General features: G+C 42.2%; 1 protein-coding gene across 1 annotated transcript in view; it reads left to right on the forward strand.

Moving 5' to 3' along the window:
* Window positions 1–20,832, forward strand: part of LOC138673067 (amine oxidase [flavin-containing] A-like) — a 141,793-nt gene that overhangs the window by 47,867 nt on the left and 73,094 nt on the right. The window contains exons 4-7 of the mRNA XM_069761648.1: window positions 2,195–2,299; window positions 11,847–11,938; window positions 14,303–14,444; window positions 18,593–18,742. Of these exons, the coding sequence (XP_069617749.1) occupies window positions 2,195–2,299; window positions 11,847–11,938; window positions 14,303–14,444; window positions 18,593–18,742 (489 nt within the window). The remainder of the gene's footprint in view (window positions 1–2,194; window positions 2,300–11,846; window positions 11,939–14,302; window positions 14,445–18,592; window positions 18,743–20,832) is intronic.

Below are 20,832 nucleotides of genomic sequence, written 5' to 3' on the forward strand. Positions count from 1 at the left end.
AATGCAGGACAATGCCAGACCTCATGCGGAGTGTGTCAGCAGTTCCTGCAAGATGAAGTCATTGAAGCTATGAACTGGCCCGCCCGTTCCCCAGACCTGAATCCGATTGAACACATCTGGGACATCATGTCTCACACCATCCACCAACGTCACGTTGCACCACAGACTGTCCAGGAGTTGGCAGATGCTTTAGTCCAGGTCTGGGAGGAGATCCCTCAGGAGACCATCCGCCGCCTCATCAGGAGCATACCCAGGCATTGTAGGGAGGTCATACAGGCACATGGAGGCAACACACACAACTGAACATCATTTCCTTGTCTTGAGGCATTTCCAATGAAGTTGGATCAGCCTGTAGTTGGATTTTCCACTTTGAGTTTGAGTATCATTCCAAATCCAGACCTCCATGGGATATTCATTTTGATTTACATTGATCATTTTTATGTTTTATTGTTCTCAACACATTCCACTATGTAATTAATAAAGATTTGCAACTGAAATATTTCATCCAGTAATATCTAGGATGTGGTATTTTAGTGTTCCCTTTATTTTTTTGGGCAGTGTATAAATATATATACTCCTCATCATTAAAATTGTAACATCAAGAAAGAAAAGTTGTCGATTTATGAAAATCACAGGATATATAGACATGTTAGTATTGATATGTAAAAGATGAATAAATCGAAACAAAATTTTCAAAACATCTTGATGTATTCATTATAGAATGTGTGCACAACAAGTAGAAATACTCGCACTTACACACATTGCTATTAAGGGTCTTAATGGTTGTTTGGGGAAAAGTTCAGTTAGGCTGAAAGAACTTTGCATGGAAATTATCAAGATCCGCCGCTGGCAGCTCCCTTTGCAATTACTGACCAATGACATCCTAGATGTGCTCCATGGGAGACAAGTCCAAGGATGTTGCAGGACATCACATTTAACATTTAATGTTTGTTAATGAAATATTACAAAAATAGTCATGAATCAGTATAATAAAATCAGAGATGAAGACTCAGTCAAAGCAAGAGTGGGACGTGGTCTACACAGATGAGGAGAGGGGAGGGTCAGCATGGGTAGACATAACAAAATACATATACTGATGGCTGTTTACAATCAGTACAGAAGCTAGCTCTGATCAAGCAAATAGCCGTCAATAATAGTGAGCCAGCGTGACGATCATAAGGCACGTTACAAGTTTAAATTACAACATCCTGCTTTCCCATTGTTCCCTGTATTTGGACCACGTATCCGTATCTACAACCTCTGGGTGGTCCAAATAGAACTCCAAAATTGCTAACTCTGTGTAAGTGTACTGAGAAGAGTTGATGCTGCTTTAAAGCTGAAGGGTGGTCTGTAAAATATTGACCAGTCATCAAAGCAAAAGGTGGCTACTTTGAAGAACCTAAAATATAAGACATAATTTCAGTTGTTTCACACTTTTTTGTTAAGTATATAATTCCACATGTGTTAATTCATAGTTTTGATGTTTTCAGTGTGAATGTACAATTTTCATAGTCATGAAAATATAGAAAAATCTTTAAATGAGAAGGTGTGTCCAAACTTTTGGTCTGTACTGTATAAGAGTTATATTTTTGAAAGCATTCATACTGTATCAATTTTCCACATCTTCCACATCAATGGTGAAATATAGATGAAATTAAATATATTGCATATAAATTATTGCATGTTAACTAGAACGAGGACACATGAGCATAAGATGACAAATAAAAATATGTAATAGTCATTATGAATAATTGTAAGGATGAACAAAAATAAAACGTAAAGTGTTTGAAATATGAGCTGAAAAGTAAAGTGATTGAGTATGAAGATAAATCCGTAATGGTACTCTTCGTCATGGTGTGTAATAAATGAACATAGAATGTATTATTATTTTCTGCCCCAAGCCTTGATAACAAACTTATTATTTTGATTTTGTTCATTTTGTATTTTCTTGCTTACATTTTCAGGATATCTTTGTTCTGCTTTCTTACATAAGCTTAATAGCATCCCACATTACGTAATAGATGAAGTTGTTGGGGATTTCCATTGAGTGAAATAGTAATGTACATTGAGTCAATAAGCCAATTACATATAACAAAGTGTGCTACCTTGGACCCAAGGATGATTCTATATTTGCTTTATCATGAAGTGTTTTCAGTTATATGGGCCTAATAACTCCTTTTTCTGACTTTTTAAGGGAAAAACCTATGCATTTCATGGATCCTTTCCTCCAGCATGGAACCCTTTGGTCATTTTGGATTATAATAATCTATGGAGAACAATTGATGAATGGGGAAAAGAGGTAAAGATCCTGCCAAATTTATGTTTGATATAGTATATAAAGCATACAATATATGAAGTGAACATATGAGGGTTTTCTGGTCACAAATGTTTTTAAAGCATTATAAAGCCTATGAGAAATGAAGAAATTTCATAATTTATTTTTTCACTGAAAGTTAATCAAAGAAATTCCCCAAAATGAAATATCTAACCAATTTACAGCTCAGGAACAGAGCGGACTTTTAACCGAAAATAAATTGTGAACAATTCAGTGATTTAAATATTAATAGTCTTACTATGTTAAAGTGTAACCTTTACTTGGAATCCATTAAAAATTAACGAAAAATTGAGGATTGAAAAATCAAATAAATCTATATATAGTTTTGGGATAACATAAAAATTTCCCAACTCTGTCAAAAATATCGGTAAAATAAACCTATCTCCTCTCAAAATAATATCACAGGTTAGTAGTGTGCTCATGGATTAGGCAAAGTTGCAGATGTAATGATGTCTATTTAAATACTGAACATTGCCCAGTTTTGTTATGTAATAGTGATTTAAACATTGCAGCTAGAGCTAATTGAGGTTGATAATAAAGTAACCAGTGTAAACCAACAATGTATATAGCTACTAAAGCAATCTATAAAATAGAATATTTCTGTAATAATTAGGATGTTATCCATAAACTAAATAGATTAGTGAGAGGAGAAAAAAAACTGTGATTACACTTTGAGCCTGACTTCACTGGAGAAGGTGTTCCTAGGAGAAGCAGTTGTGTGTTCCATTAACCCCTTTCTGACATCGGACGTACTATCCCGTCGAGGTGGGGTGGGCCCCTATGACCACGGACGGGATAGTACGTCCAGCGCGATCGGCGGCGCTCACGGGGGGAGCGCGGCTGATCGCGGCCGGGTGTCAGCTGCTTATCGCAGCTGACATCCGGCACTATGTACCAGGAGCTGTCACGGACCGCCCCCGGAACATTAACACCCGGCACACCGCGATCAAAGATGATTGCGATGTGCCGGCGGTACAGGTAAGCACCGCGCAGGGAGGGGGCTCCCTGCGGGCTTCCCTGAGCCCCCTGCAGCAACGCGATGTGATCGCGTTGCTGCGAGGGTCTTACCTCCCTCCCTCCCTGCTCCAGGCCCGGATCCAAGATGGCCGCGGATCCGGGTCCTGCAGGGAGGGAGGTGGCTTCACAGAGCCTGCTCAGAGCAGGCACTGTGAAGGCTGCACTGCTCTAAGTCAGATCAGTGATCTGACAGAGTGCTGTGCACACTGTCAGATCACCGATCTGTGATGTCCCCCCCTGGGAAAAAGTAAAAAAGTAAAAAAAAAAATTTCCAAATGTGTAAAAAAAAAAATTTAAAAAAATATTCCTAAATAATGAAAAAAAAAAAATATTATTCCCATAAATACATTTCTTTATCTAAATAAATAAAAAAAAACAATAAAAGTGCACACATTTAGTATCGCCGCATCCGTAACGACCCAACCTATAAAACTGTCCCACTAGTTAACCCCTTCAGTAAACACCGTAAGAAAAAAAAAAACGAGGCAAAAAACAACGCTTTATTATCATACCGCCGAACAAAAAGTGGAATAACACGCGATCAAAAAGACAGATATAAATAACCATGGTACCGCTGAAAACGTCATCTTGTCCCGCAAAAAACGAGCCGCCATACAGCGTCATCAGCAAAAAAATAAAAAAGTTATAGTCCTGAGAATAAAGCGATGCAAAAATAATTATTTTTTCTATAAAATAGTTTTTATCGTATAAAAGCGCCAAAACATAAAAAAATGATATAAATGAGGTGTCGCTGTAATCGTACTGACCCTAAGAATAAAACTGCTTTATCAATTTTACCAAACGCGGAACGGTATAAACGCCTCCCCCAAAAGAAATTCATGAAAAAATCGGAATAAAAAGCGATCAAAAAATGTCACATGCCCGAAAATGTTACCAATAAAAACGTCAACTCGTCCCGCAAAAAACAAGACCTCACATGACTCTGTGGACCAAAATATGGAAAAATTATAGCTCTCAAAATGTGGTAATGCAAAAAATATTTTTTGCAATAAAAAGCGTCTTTCAGCGTGTGACGGCTGCCAATCATAAAAATCCGCTAAAAAACCCGCTATAAAAGTAAATTAAACCCCCCTTCATCACCCCCTTAGTTAGGGAAAAATTAAAAAAAATGTATTTATTTCCATTTTCCCATTAGGGCTAGGGTTAGGGCTAGGGTTAGGGCTAGGGTTAGGGCTAGGGTTAGGGCTAGGGCTAGGGTTAGTGCTAGGGTAAGGGTTAGGGCTAGGGTTAGGGCTAGGGCTACAGTTTGGGTTGGGGCTAAAGTTACAGTTAGGGTTTAGATTACATTTACAGTAGGGAATAGGGTTGGGATTAGGGTTAGGGGTGTGTCAGGGTTAAAGGTGAGGTTAGGGTTACCGTTGGAATTAGGGTTAGGGGTGTGTTTGGATTATGGTTTCAGTTATAATTGGGGGGTTTCCACTGTTTAGGCACATCAGGGGCTCTCGAAACGCGACATGGCGTCCGATCTCAATTCCAGCCAATTCTGCGTTGAAAAAGTAAAACAGTGCTTCTTACCTTCCGAGCTCTCCCGTGTGCCCAAACAGGGGTTTACCCCAACATATGGGGAATCAGCGTACTCAGGACAAATAGGACAACAACTTTTGGGGTCCAATTTCTCCTGTTACCCTTGGGAAAATACAAAACTGGGGGCTAAAAAATAATTTTTGTGGGAAAAAAAAAAGATTTTTTATTTTTACGGCTCTGCGTTATAAACTGTAGTGAAACACTTGGGGGTTCAAAGCTCTCACAACACATCTAGATGAGTTCCTTAGGGGGTCTAGTTTCCAAAATGGTGTCACTTGTGGGGGGTTTCTACTGTTTAGGTACATTAGGGGCTCTGCAAATGCAATGTGACACCTGCAGACCATTCCATCTAAGTCTGCATTCCAAATGGAGCTCCTTCCCTTCCGAGCCCTCCCATGCGCCCAAACAGTGGTTCCCCCCCACATATGGGGTATCAGCGCACTCAGGACAAATTGGACAACAAATTTTGGGGTTCAATTTCTCCTGTTACCCTCGGGAAAATACAAAACTGGGGGCTAAAAAATAATTTTTGTGGGAAAACATTTTTGTTTTATTTTTACGGCTCTCCTTTATAAATTTCTGTGAAGCCCTTGGTGGGACAAAGCGCTCACCACACATCTAGATAAGTTCTGCCATGATTCCAATGGCAGGGAATCACAAAAGGACAAGCACCAACGAGCTCTAGGGTGATGGAACCTGAGCTGACCGCGACCCTAAACCTGAACACACAAATAACAATAGCCGGGGAACGTGCCTACGTTGATCCTAGACGTCTCGCACCAGCCGAAGATCTAACTTCCCCTATTAGAAGAAACACAGACCTCTCTTGCCTCCAGAGAAATACCCCACAGAAATAGCAGCCCCCCACATATAATGACGGTGAAATGAGAGGAAGGCACATACACAGTATGAAAACAGATTCAACAAAATGAGGCCCGCTAAAACTAGATAGCAGAGGATACAAAAGTAAACTGCGCGGTCAGCAAAAAACCCTTCAAAAAACCATCTTGTAATTACTTGAACTCATGTTCCAACTCATGGAACATGAGGAGCAATTACAGCCCACTAAAGCAACCAGCAGCAAAGAGACAATTATATGCAAGCTAGACAAGACAAAAATAAAGCAAAACGTGGAACAAGAAAATCAAAACTTAGCTTGTCCTGAAGATTACTGAAGCCAGAAGCTGAGGTAACAAAACACTCTGATAACCTTGATAGCCGGCGGGGAAATGACAAGAAAGCCCGGTTAAATAGGAAACTCCCAAATCCTAATAGAACAGGTGGGCACCAGAGACAGCAGAACACAAATCACCCAGTACCATCAGTAACCACCAGAGGGAGCCCAAAAACAGAACTCACAACAGTACCCCTCAAGGAGGTCACCGAACCCTCACGAGAACCACCAGGGCGACCAGGATGAGCCCTATGAAAAGCGCGGACCAAATCATCAGCATGAACATCAGAGGCAACCACCCAAGAATTATCCTCCTGACCATAACCCTTCCACTTGACCAAATATTGGAGTTTCCGTCTGGAAACACGAGAATCCAAGATCTTCTCCACAACATACTCCAATTCTCCCTCCACCAGCACCGGAGCAGGAGGCTCAAGCGAAGGAACAACAGGTACCTCATACCTCCGCAACAACGACCGATGGAACACATTATGAATAGCAAACGATGCCGGGAGATCCAAACGAAACGACACAGGGTTAAGAATTTCCAAGATCCTATAAGGACCGATGAACCGAGGCTTGAACTTAGGAGAAGAGACCTTCATAGGAACAAAACGAGAAGACAACCACACCAAGTCCCCAACACGAAGTCGAGGACCCACGCGGCGACGGCGATTAGCAAACTGCTGAGCCTTCTCCTGGGACAACTTCAAATTGTCCACCACATGACTCCAAATCCGATGCAACCCATCCACCACCATGTCCACTCCAGGATAATCAGAAGGCTCCACCTGACCAGAGGAAAAACGAGGATGAAACCCCGAATTACAAAAGAAAGGAGAAACCAAGGTAGCAGAACTAGCCCGATTATTAAGGGCAAACTCGGCCAGCGGCAAAAAGGTAACCCAGTCATCCTGATCAGCAGAAACAAAACACCTCAAATAAGTTTCCAAGGTCTGATTAGTTCGCTCCGTCTGGCCATTCGTCTGAGGATGGAATGCAGACGAAAAGGACAAATCAATGCCCATCTTAGCACAGAACGTCCGCCAAAATCTAGACACAAACTGGGATCCCCTGTCAGAAACGATGTTCTCCGGAATCCCATGCAAACGAACCACGTTCTGGAAAAACAGAGGGACCAACTCAGAGGAGGAAGGCAACTTAGGCAAGGGTACAAGGTGAACCATTTTAGAAAAGCGGTCACACACAACCCAGATGACAGACATTTTTTGAGAGACAGGGAGATCCGAAATAAAGTCCATGGAAATGTGCGTCCAAGGCCTCTTCGGGATAGGCAAAGGTGACAACAATCCACTGGCTCGAGAACAGCAAGGCTTAGCCCGAGCACAAACCTCACAAGACTGCACAAAAGAACGCACATCCCTCGACAAGGAAGGCCACCAAAAAGACCTGGCCACCAAGTCTCTAGTACCAAATATTCCAGGATGACCTGCCAACGCAGAAGAATGGACCTCGGAGATGACTCTACTGGTCCAACTATCCGGAACAAACAGTCTCTCAGGCGGACAACGATCAGGTTTACCCGCCTGAAACTCCTGCAAAGCACGTCGCAAGTCTGGGAAGACGGCCGACAAAATCACCCCATCCCTAAGGATACCAGTGGGCTCAGAATTTCCAGGGGAGTCAGGCACAAAACTCCTAGAAAGAGCATCCGCCTTCACATTCTTTGAACCTGGCAGGTATGAAACCACAAAATTGAAACGAGAGAAAAACAGTGACCAACGAGCCTGTCTAGGATTCAGACGCCTGGCAGACTCAAGGTAAATCAGATTTTTGTGATCAGTCAAGACCACCACACGATGTCTAGCACCCTCCAGCCAATGACGCCACTCCTCAAATGCCCACTTCATGGCCAAAAGTTCCCGATTACCCACATCATAATTCCGCTCAGCGGGCGAAAATTTTCTAGAAAAGAACGCACATGGCTTCATCACCGAGCAATCGGAGCTTCTCTGTGACAAAACCGCCCCCGCTCCAATCTCGGAAGCATCAACCTCAACTTGGAAAGGAAGCGAAACATCAGGTTGACGCAACACAGGAGCAGAAGAAAACCGGCGTTTAAGTTCCCGAAAAGCCTCCACAGCCACAGGAGACCAATCAGCAACATTAGCACCCTTCTTAGTCAAATCCGTCAAAGGCTTAACAACACTAGAAAAATTAGTTATAAAACGACGATAGAAATTAGCAAAGCCTAAAAACTTCTGCAGACTCTTAAGAGATGCAGGCTGCGTCCAGTCACAAATAGCCCGAACCTTGACGGGATCCATCTCAATAGTAGAAGGGGAAAAAATATACCCCAAGAAAGAAATCTTCTGGACTCCAAAGAGACACTTTGAGCCCTTTACAAACAAGGAATTAGCCCGCAGGACCTGAAACACCTTCCTGACCTGCTGAACATGAGACTCCCAGTCATCAGAAAAAAACAAAATATCATCCAAATACACAATCATAAATTTATCCAGATATTCACGGAAAATATTGTGCATAAAGGACTGGAAGACTGAAGGAGCATTAGAAAGTCCGAAAGGCATTACCAAATACTCAAAATGGCCCTCAGGCGTATTAAATGCGGTTTTCCACTCATCACCTTGCTTTATTCGTATAAGATTATACGCACCCCGAAGATCAATCTTAGTGAACCATTTAGCCCCCTTAATGCGAGCAAACAAATCAGTCAACAAAGGCAAAGGATACTGATATTTTACGGTAATCTTATTCAAAAGACGATAATCTATACAAGGCCTCAAGGACCCATCTTTTTTGGCCACGAAAAAAAAACCTGCTCCCAAAGGGGACGAAGATGGACGGATATGTCCCTTTTCCAAGGACTCCTTAACATAATCCCACATATCAGTATGCTCTGGCACTGACAGATTGAACAAACGACCTTTAGGAAATTTACTACCAGGAATTAAATCTATAGCACAATCGCAATCCCTGTGAGGAGGAAGCGAACTGAGCTTAGGCTCCTCAAAAACATCCCGATAATCAGACAAAAATACAGGAACCTCAGAAGGAGTAGATGAAGCGATAGAAATCGGAGGTGCATCATCATGAACCCCCTGACATCCCCAGCTTAACACAGACATTGTTTTCCAGTCAAGGACTGGATTATGAGTTTGTAACCATGGCAGACCAAGTACTAGAACATCATGTAAATTATACAATACCAGGAAGCGAATCACCTCCTGATGAACGGGAGTCATACGCATGGTCACTTGTGTCCAGTACTGAGGTTTATTCATAGCTAAAGGTGTAGAGTCAATTCCCTTCAAAGGAATAGGGACTTCCAGAGGCTCAAGACTAAACCCACATCGCTTGGCAAATGACCAATCCATAAGACTCAGGGCAGCGCCTGAATCTACATAGGCATCGACGGAAATGGATGATAATGAGCAAATCAGAGTCACAGACAGAATGAACTTAGACTGTAACGTACTAATGGCAACAGACTTATCAACCTTTTTTGTGCGTTTAGAGCATGCTGATATAACATGAGCTGAATCACCACAATAAAAGCACAACCCATTTTTCCGCCTATAGTTTTGCCGTTCACTTCTAGACTGAACCACAATAAAAGCACAACCCATTTTTCCGCCTATAGTTTTGCCGTTCACTTCTAGACTGAACTCTATCACATTGCATTGTCTCAAGTGCCTGTTCAGAAGACACCGCCAAATGGTGCACAGGTTTGCGCTCCCGTAAACGCCGATCAATCTGAATAGCCATAGTCATAGACTCATTCAGACCCGTAGGCGCAGGGAACCCCACCATAACATCTTTAATGGCCTCAGAAAGGCCATCTCTGAACTTTGCAGCCAAGTGTTGAGGGGTTGCAATCCCTATCGTTGGGGCCTTCCTTTTCCTGTTTCACCGTCTCCCTTTGCGCTGCTCGCCGAGCATCTTCTTGTACTGGCGTGACATCAATTCAACCCAAGGGTTTAAATCGTCAATTGTCCTTTACATCATTTATTGATACCTAATATTGATTGAGGTAGAGTTTCCCTTTATCTGTAATCATAGTAAAATAATTCTGTTCATGGCTATCATAAGTGTTTATGGCTAGAAAAAGGACATAAGTGGCTAAAATGTTGCTTTTTTATCCTGTATATACTGTGACATAATAAAAGTAACTTTTTGGAGGAAAACATCTAGTGCATTGGATTTTTTGGATGAAGAACTGTAAGCTGCAAGGGTTTGCTCAATTTTTTTTCCAACAACAATATCCATACCGGTACAATTGCCTGTGGATAATAAGTGATGTAGGCAAGAAAATTAAAAATTATTTTTTATTACAATAAATAAAAACATAAACAATAAACAGGGCTAAAAAACCTCCATGAGGAGGGACAAGTAATACAGGTACAATGATGCGGTGAGATATGGGTTGTATCTAAACTGGCAGCCGATTATTACCCCTACTTTATATGTCTATATCATGGGGTGACATGTCATAAATGGTTAATAACCCATAGAGGGAACAAGCAGATATAATTATAAGTACCGGTATATAATATATTATATTCAAGATCTATCTACCAGGTCTCCTATTCAATAAAGATCAGCGTCATATCCCGATGTATAAGTAGAGGTTTAACAGTGGAAAGCCGTCATTATCCTATATAGTCAAAGTTGATGGGCAACCAGGCCATTAGACCTGGAGGCTTACCCTATCACAAACATGCACGGCCTATTTCTGCAGCGTCGGCACCCCTAACTGCACACGCCCCCGGAAGATGCGAGCAGCGAAACGGCGCTCGTCGGGCGGGAGGGAAGGACACAGGACACGGTTTTGCGGTAAGCACCCTGGCTATATTAGGCTCTCATTATCGGCACTGGCATCTGCTGTATTGCACTGGTTGCCCATCAACTTTGACTATATAGGATAATGACGGCCTTCCACTGTTAAACCTCTACTTATATATCGGGATATGACGTTGATCTTTATTGAATAGGAGACCTGGTAGATAGATCTTGAATATAATATATTATATACTTATAATTATATCTGCTTGTTCCCTCTATGGGTTATTAACCATTTGTGAGATGTCACCCCATGATTTAGACATATAAAGTAGGGGTAATAATTGGCTGCCAGTTTAGATACAACCCATAGCTCACCGCATCATTGTACCTATATTACTGGTCCCTCCTCATGGAGGTTTTTTAGCTCTGTTTATTGTTTAGGTTTTAATTTATTGTAATAAAAAATTAATTTTTAATTTTCTTGCCTACATCACTTATTATCCGCGGGCAATTGTACCGGTATGGATATTGTGGTTGAATCTCTTGGGAGTGTTTATTTGGCAAATTATTCTCTTATGGACATTTAGTATTACTCAATTTTTTTTGTTAGCAAAATAATATTGGTAAGAATAAGATTACTACCATTGACAAATATATGCATATTAAAAATACAAATACCGTAAGTTAAAAGTTAGATTATAGTTTTAAGAAAAGTTTTTATTTTTCAGTTAATGATAGTGGGCTACTGACAATTTGGTAATAAAATCTGGTAAATTTACAAAGATTGGTTTGCAACTCTGTTTAAAAAATAGGACTAGGAAATGTTGTCTCCTTAATATGCACTGCTACGAATTTGTATAGCAGCACTGCAGGGTTCAGGGGCATTTGCATGCAAAACAAGCAATTGGTAATCAAATGTTAACAATATCCAGAAATATACCATAACTCTTATCCCGCCTCTAAATGGAATGTTTTTCTAACCCATGTGATTTTTCTTTTCTTATTCAGATTCCAGTTGACGCCCCTTGGAAAGCACCACATGCAAACGAATGGGACAAGATGACAATGAAGGAGTTTATAGATAAAGTTTGTTGGACAAAGTAATATTTATGTGTTCTGTGTATTGTAAGGCAATAGTTATTTTTGAAAAAATTGTAGAACTTAGAATTTGCCATCAGTTCAATAAACTGGGGCTGTATTTGTGATCAATTAGAAGTTATATTTTATGGAAGCTTTGATATGCCTAGGTATTTACACCCAAAGAGGCAAACAACACAGCGTTTTACAATTCCTGCAAGAGCTTATAGTCTGCAGCGGAGATCCAGAAGTGTGGATCCGAATGTCTGATAGGTGGTGGGACAATCCACCCATTACACATTTATGACATATCCCATTGGTGTATAATAAATGTAAAAACGCCGTTAAATTAAATTGATGTACACCTAAATTCTGATCTCCCACTATAATTGGATAAGCAAAAAGCACTAGGACTAAGTAGGGTTAAGCAGGATCAGATTTCATAAATAAAATATAACTTTTAATATTCCAGATTAAAATATGGGTAGCCAATACCGCGCAATGACATATATAGACATTAATGTGATAAAATGAACCAGCGCTCAATAAAAGGTTTCTTGCGTTAGAATCTGACCTTACATCCAAGTCTTGGTGATGCCAGGTCACATGACGCTGGGATCAATTTTTATAGGGTAATGAGTGTTTTCCATAACAACCCTTTGTCCCATACTTAAAAGTATGGTGGTTCCCACATTACCTATATATCTACCGACATGTCTCCCTTTCCATCCATTATTCCATCTGGTCAGTATCACAAAATTAAATGGCTGCTCCAGGTAAGCATTTGATCCATGTTCTGCACAGCCTGCTGTCAGCATTCTGCCACATAAAGGGGCTGTGATATCATTATAGCACCCCATAATTGTCCTTTTTGAAACTTAGGAGGGTTCCTATTACCCAGGACCCTTCATAATATACCGTGTATACTCAAGTATAAGCCGACCCGAGTATAAGTCGAGGTACCTAATTTTACTTCAAAAAACGGGAAAACTTATTGACTCGAGTATACGCCAAGGGGGGAGATGCAGCACTTGCTGGGTCCACAAATCTCCCCTCTCCCTGAGTGTCTCTTCTCTCTCCGGCAGTCCGGGAGTCTTTCAAGGGGGTGTTTCTTTCCCACTTCTTAAAAGCAGCAGCGGCGAATCAGCACCATCCTGTCAAGTATGGAGTCCCGGAGGTAGCGGCGTGTCGGTAATGTATGGAATAGCAGTCGTGGAGGCAAACGGTAACCCTACAGCAGGTGGAGGTAGTGGGTGGTCTGTATTTTCGCTGCGCACACTTCACTTCCAGTCCCACTCATTATGGCTTATGAATATTCGTGACATCACTGGAAGTGAAGCGTGTGGCACTGAAAATACAGGCTGCCTTAAGACTACTGCTTGCGAGTTATTGGCTACCCATATTTTAATCTTGAATATTAAAAGTTATATTTTATCTATGGTACCGCTCCTACTATAATTGATCAGTTTTACACTTTATTATAAAATGTACGAAGAGTGCTCAATAAGTTATCTACCTCAGGGTGACTTGTTGAAGCATTTTGAGAGGAAATGCGCCGTGAAGTGGAGACCATGATTTAGGAAGATACTTGGGTCAAAGTCAGTACTAAACATGTCGCCAGCAGTTTAAACAATCGAACTTAGACATGCTTAGAGAAAATCCAGGAGACTTCTATTCACAAATTATTACGGGTGATGAAACATGGGTCCACCACAATGATCCTGAGACCAAACGAGAGTCCATACAATGGAAACCTAATGAGTCACCAGCTCCAAAGAAATTTTGTGTTGAAAGATCATGGCAACAGTTTTTTGGGTTACGGAAGATATTTTATTACTAAATTGTATGCCACACAATACAACAATTACTGTAGACACCTATGCTTCAGCAATGAAGGCATTACGTGAGGCAATCAGAGAGAAATACTGAGGGAAGATGTCGGCGGGTATGTTGCTTCTTCACGACCATGTGCCAGCTCTTGCAAGCCTTGTAAATCGCAAGCTGCTATCAGGGAATGAAGCTTAACAATACAACCTACAGTCCAGAACTGGATGTCAGTGATTACTTTCTTTTTCGGAACCTGAAGAAATTTCTGTGTGGGCAACAGTTTCCTGATGATAATGGAGTCAAATAGGCGGTGACAGGGTTCATGCAGCATCAAGATATCGCCTTCTATTTTGAAGTCAAGTGGGATTACATTGAAAAGTAGAAAGTTCAGTTTTCCCAGAAAATGTTATTATTTTATTTTCATATTCAGGTAGATAAATTATTGAACACACTTTATATTGTTGTGTTTCTTGCCTGGACAATGATATTTGAGCCTTCACATCTACAGATAAAGAATGTTTTATGTGTAAAATTAAACAGATTTCCATATATTTTAACAGGGCAGCTAAAAGGTTCGCACAGCTTTTTGTGAATGTGAATGTTACTTCTGAAACGCAGCACGTTTCTCTGCTATGGTTCCTCTGGTATGTGAAACTTTGTGGTGGAACAGAACGAATGTTTTCAGTGGAAAATGGAGGCCAGGTAATTTATGTTTCATTGCTCAAAAATAAAGTACTGTGATACAAGTGACTGGAGAAACCATGTCATAGTTTAAATGGAAGCTGGTCCGTATCTCTAAGTGGATCTAGCTTTCCCCCTTCATTGCCAGAGAAATCATGTCTAGCCATATAAAGGAAACATTGCATTACATGTTACCTTTAAAATGAAAGACAAACTATGTATTACAGGGATGGACTAGTCCAGTCTACCTGAACAGGAGCTTCTTTTTTAGAGCAGCTCTCCTTGCTAGCTATCTCATCAATATTCCTTAAAGAGTATCTGTCGCAGGTTTTTTATATTTATTCTGAGAGCAGCAAATATACGGCAAGAGAGCCTGATTCCAGGCATGTGTCTCACTAGGCTGTATGCTGTAGTTTCAATACAGTCAGTGTTTTATCAGCATGCGATTATCACTGCCTGACTAGGTCTCAAGTGCAGGGCAGTCCAGCTAATTTGTGTAACCTCGCCACCACCACTGATTGGCAGCTTGAAGACAAAGCACAGTATACACAGAAAGTTGCCAATCAGTGGTGTGGTCGGGGTTAGAGGGCTCAACATTGTAACAAGGTATGGTAGCAGGACTCCTTAACACTTTGGTTGAAAGACATTTGGGCTTTTTTGCGCACTTTAATGTTCTGTCTGTTATGTGTGTTTAGTTCTTTTTTATCTTTTTTATTGGTACGATAGCCATTTAAAAAAAAAAACTATAAGTAAAAGTTAAGTTTTCCCTTAGCAATATTTGCTATATACTCTGTATAACCCTGCCACACCTATTGGCAGCTTTCTGTGTAAACTGAACGTAGGCAGAAAACTGAAAATCAGTGGTGGTACGGAGTTAGGTAAAGCAGTAGGTTTACTAATCATTAGGTGATAAGCTCCTGTTGATAAAAGTTATTTTATTAAAAACTACACTAAGAGTAAGTTCACACTAGGCGTTTTTCAGCGTTTATTTTTTTTCTGCAGCAAAACCTGATATCTTGGCAAGAAAGAAGCTGCAGAAAAAAAGCCTGTTTTTATGCATTTTTGTGCGTTTTTTGCTGCGGTTTTGGCATGCCAGATTTGTCTCTTGTGCATGCTGAAATTAGTGTTGGAAAAAAAAAGTGATTCCATATAATCAGGTTTTGGCAAAAAAATCACAGCAAAACCTGATACCTGCATTTTTGGTGTTTTTTTTTCACCACCCATTCTAGTCATAGATGAAAAATGCTGAAAGAAGTGACATGCTCTATTGTCCAAAAAAACATGCAAAGCACAAAATACTGATGACAAAAAAACAATGTGTGTGTATGAGATTTCTGAAATCTCATAGGCTTTGCTTGTTTTGTATAAAGCAACTGAAAATTAGCATAAAAAAGTATAAAAAATGCAGCTAAAATGCCCAGTGTGAACCTAGCCTAAGTAGTCCAGTAAGTGATATATCACTAGAATTCTGATTTCTGTTTCTACATTATTCTGTGTTCAGATTACATAGCAAAAACTTGTAACATGTTCCCTTTAAGTGTAGTGGGTGGAATAATGCCTCCTTTGAGTTACTAAAGGAAATATGTCAGCAGATTTTTGCTACTTCACCTGTTAGCAGCGTAATTTAGTAAAAGATACCCTGATTCCAGCAATGTAGCACTTAGTTTACTTGGTGCAGCAGTTGTGACAAAATCAGAGTTCTTAAGCAGGGCTCAGAAAGCTAATCCTGCCCACACCACTGAGTCACAGCTTTTTATGCTCATTGTATAGTGACAGTGAGCTGCTTATCAGAGGAAGACACGTGGTTGGACCACTCCGCCCTTGGTAGCCAGTCTGGGCAGTGATTAGTTCCTTTATGATAAATCCTTTATTGTCTGAAAACAGCACAGCCTAATAAGTGACACACCTGTGAAGTCTGTGTCTCAGCTGCTAGATGATGCTGTACTCCGCTTACATAGCAAAAAAAGTTGACAGATTCCCATTAACATTCTTGTCGCCTCTTGCCATCTGTTGATGGATAGTTGATGTAAATCTGACTTCAGGCACTGGCCAGGAGATAATTAGTTTGCATAGTGCAACCGTCCCATTCTTTTGCACTTTAATTTGCCCTCCTGTTGGCGCAGGCGTCAGCATTCTGCTTGCATAGTAGAACTCTAAAGGAGGGCAAGTTAGCCTGCAAAAGCGAGGTGACCGCTATACTGTGCAGACACGCGGTTGTGGATTTTTCAAGATTCAGGCAATGGATTGATGATATAAAAATACCTATATAGAGATACCTTCACTGGTCTACATGTGCATATTATGGGTTTAGGAGCAAATTAACTGACAGATTTTTATTAAGCGCCATTTATTCCATGGCGCTTTCCATGCGAGGAGGGGTATACATATTAAAAAAACAAGTACAATAATTTTAACCAATAAAAGTCACAACTGGTACATAAGGAGAGAGGACCCTGTCCGATAGTTGGGTGAGGATACAGTAGGTGAGGGTAGAGCTGGTCGTGCAGCAGTTTGGTCGATCGGTGGTTACTGCAGGTTGTAGTCTTGCCCCTTTAATGAGCTGAAGGCAGAATGTTTTTGCTAAAAAAGGCCTCCATGCTGGTAATTATTTAGAGCATCTCCCTCCATGTGAACCTCATACTTAGATCCAAAAACATTAAGAAGTATGTTATTAATAGTGTTAGACATGCAGTAAGCTTCGGCCGTTGATATTTGCCAGCTGCCAGCTTAGCTTTGAAAGGTAATTTTGTGAGGAGATTGCAGGTACGTAGCATGCAGTAACGGACTGTACACAGACCAAGGGTGATAGGGGTTTATTATACAGCAGAGACTCCACACAGGGAGAGAACGGAGGGATAATATTGCCTAATACAGCAAATGTCTAATAGGGATAACTTAAAGAACAAGGATAAGTAAAGCAGAAAATTCTATTAAATATAACTTATCACTCAGACACCAGTCATGGTCGGACTCCTGTCTGTGACTGGGGCCTCTTAGATTGCGTTGCAGTGGGAGTCTGTCACAGTCCTGAGGAAGATGGGGTAGTATCTCCTGACGTTGGCGGTGTCCTCTCATGGTCCTGGCGATGGCGGCGTCTCCTCGGGATCCTGACGAGGGTCTTGGGTCCAGCAGATAAGGTGGTGAAAAGGGAAACGTCCTTATCCTCAGCGATGAGTGCCCCAACACTATGGAGGCCTGCAGCACTTCCCAAACACAGTTTACAACGGGCAGCCCGGTTCGCCTTGCCGTTTCGATGTGTGCCTAAGTACCGTTCATAGACCTTGTGTCTCACGGTCAGTGCTGTCAGCGGGGACGGCTGTGGCAGCGGTCTCAGCGAGGGCAGTGATGTCAGCGGGGACAGCGGTGTCTGAGCGGTACCCAGTCGGTAGTCTCCTGTCAAAGCGCTTTGCCTTCCCAGGCTCTGCTCTACTCTGCCCAGTCGCCTCACAGCTGATTGTACCTCACACCCGTCTCGTGCGCTCGATGTTCCCGCCCAAACTGTTTGAATCCTCATGCACAAACGTCCTCTCAGATTGACCACGCCACCTTCTCTCGAGTACAGGGAGCGGTCCCGCACTTTATGCTTTCCCACCTGTAGTTTAGGTGACTGCCCTGACGGTTTTGGACCTGTTATGGAGGAGACATGCCTAGTTGATTTCTTCCCCTTACATTTTCATGACCTATTGTCCGAATTAAGTTTTTATGTCAATTTTAGCATGTTGTATTTTTAAACATTTTGTTAGTTTAACAAAAATAATCTGGAATATTGCAGTTCATTGAGGATAACGAGAGACTGACATTTCCTGCAGAGATCACTGCTAGGCGATCATCTTCATTACATTCAGGATTTGAGTAAAAAATACCACCCCTGTTTTAAAAGTTTTTTTTTTTACAGATAATACAGCGTCCTGCCTCTAACTGCACCATTGCCCATTGAAAACAATTAGTTATTTTTGACTTTAGGGTTGCCAATTGTCCAGAAATTCCTGGAAGGTCAATCAAAATGAGACACTTATTTCGTCCTGTATCTATAAAAAAATGATATGCCAATGATTTCTTTGATACAGGTTATTGTAATTATTTGTTAATGAAGTATAATGGGCAGTATGTTTTTGGTTTCTTTTTTTATCTTGGTCTCTCTTTCTGTTATTTTGTCTTTTTTTTATTAGGAGAGGAAGTTTGTCGGAGGTGCTGGGCAGGTTAGTGAGAAGCTAATGGAGCTTCTGAAGGATCGAGTTAAATTACAGAGCCCAGTGGTCAGGCTTGATCAGACTGGGGAAACTGTCATTGTGGAAACCTTAAACCATGAAGTCTATCATGTAAGTAAATTGTTTTTTCTAGTTTAGTGATTTACAAGATCTGGTTCTTTTAGTAGATAACTCAATCTCTTAATAAAGTTGACCCCATTGTGACCATTGCTGTCACTGGTATTCTCCTCTCTGAATACTTGCCTAAAAGTTTGTAAAAGAGATTTATTTTCACTATTGATTACTTCATATCGCTTTCTAATATAATTGACACTTCAACTCATCATTTTTCAAGCTTTCGCTGAATTTTGGCATTAAACAGGCATGACTATCCAAACATAAGTCCCACATCATCAGGTAGAGGGCAGGAAGACATCCAGCAAATGCAATGGGAAAGACTATTTATAAGACTCTTAGTGCTCGAAACGCATAGGCAGGGCCATATTTAGAGTTTATGCTGCCCTAGGCACTTTTCGTGCTGCCTCCCCCATTGGTGAGTATGACTAATGCAGACATTGTCGGCAGTGACTTAGGCTACTTTCATATCAGCGATTGAAATCTCCACTTCAGCAGCCTCCCATCTCCTCACCTCAGCAGCCTTCCCTCTCCTCACCTCAGCAGCCTCCCCTCTCCTCACCTCAGCAGCCTCCCATCTCCTCACCTCAGCAGCCTCCCATCTCCTCACCTCAGCAGCCTCCCATCTCCTCACTTCAGCAACATCCCATCTCCTCACCTCAGCAGCCTCCCATCTCCTCACCTCATCAGCCTCCCATCTCCTCATCTCAGCAGCCTCCCGTCTCCTCACCTCAGCAGCCTCCCATCTCCTCACTTCAGCAACCTCCCATCTCCTCACCTCAGCAGCCTCCCCTCTCCTCACCTCAGCAGCCTCCCCTCTCCTCACCTCAGTAACCTCCCATCTCCTTACGTCAGCAGCCTCCCATCTCCTCACCTCAGCAGCCTCCCCTCAGTAACTTCCAATCTCCTCACTTCAGCAGCCTCCCATCTCCTCACCTCAGCAGCCTCCCCTCAGTAACCTCCCATCTCCTTACTTCAGCAGCCTCCCATCTCCTCACCTCAGCAGCCCCCTCTCAGTAACCTCCATCTCCTCACCTCAGCAGCCTCCCATTTCCTCACCTCATCAGCCTCCCATCTCCTCATCTCAGCAGCCTCCCCTCTCCTCACCTCAGCAGCTTCCCATCTCCTCACTTCAGCAACCTCCTATCTCCTCACTTCAGCAGCCTCCCCTCTCCTCACCTCAGTAACCTCCCATCTCCTTACTTCAGCAGCCTCCCCTCTCCTCACCTCAGCAGCCTCCCCTCAGTAACCTCCCATCTCCTTACTTCAGCAGCCTCCCATCTCCTCACCTCAGCAGCCTCCCCTCAGTAACCTCACATCTCCTCACTTCAGTAGCCTCCCCTCTCCTCACTCACATCAGATTTCCATCTCCTCACTCACCTCACTCACCTCTGCAGCCTCCTCCGAGTCCTCACACACTGCCCGGCTCCTCTACCTGCTTGTTGCCGACGTGACATGCTGCTTTGCTCCGGAATGAAGAAGAGTGAGCAGCGTGTCACATGACCGGCGTCAGGACCATGATGCACTTGGGCCTGCTGCTGCTTAAAGGTACAGCACTGATTTCTGGTGCTGGATGAAACTACAGTGTTATGTGTCTGGCTTGCAGCAGCCATGAACTATTGCACCTGGGGCCCGACCAACTGTAGCAAGGGACGAGGGCCTGGGCTGCCAGCGCATCAGGGCCCCCTTTTTGCTACTGTTCATCGGGCCCAATACATTAGTAAGGACAGTAATGCCCTGATGGCGGCCCTGCCCGCAGCAGCTGAAAGACTGAGGTGGGTGGGCAGGCCGACCCCGAACTAAAAAAACGCAACAAAAAAAACCTTGCTCAGGTGCCGCCCCCTCACGTCCTGGCACCCTGGGTGTGTGCCCTCGAGTGCCTAGTGACAAATACGGCCCTGTTTATAGGCATATTATGTTTGTCTTTATCTTTTTCCCTCTTAATTTTTTAATACCGTATATACTCGAGTATAAGCCGACCCGAGTATAAGCCGACCCCCCTAATTTTGCCACAAAAAACTGGGAAAACTTATTGACTCGAGTATAAACCTAGGATGGAAATGCAGCATTTACCGGTGAATTTCAAA

The sequence above is a fragment of the Ranitomeya imitator genome, chromosome 3 (genome assembly GCF_032444005.1).
Source record: "Ranitomeya imitator isolate aRanImi1 chromosome 3, aRanImi1.pri, whole genome shotgun sequence".
In the NCBI taxonomy this organism is placed as follows: Eukaryota; Metazoa; Chordata; class Amphibia; order Anura; family Dendrobatidae; genus Ranitomeya; species Ranitomeya imitator.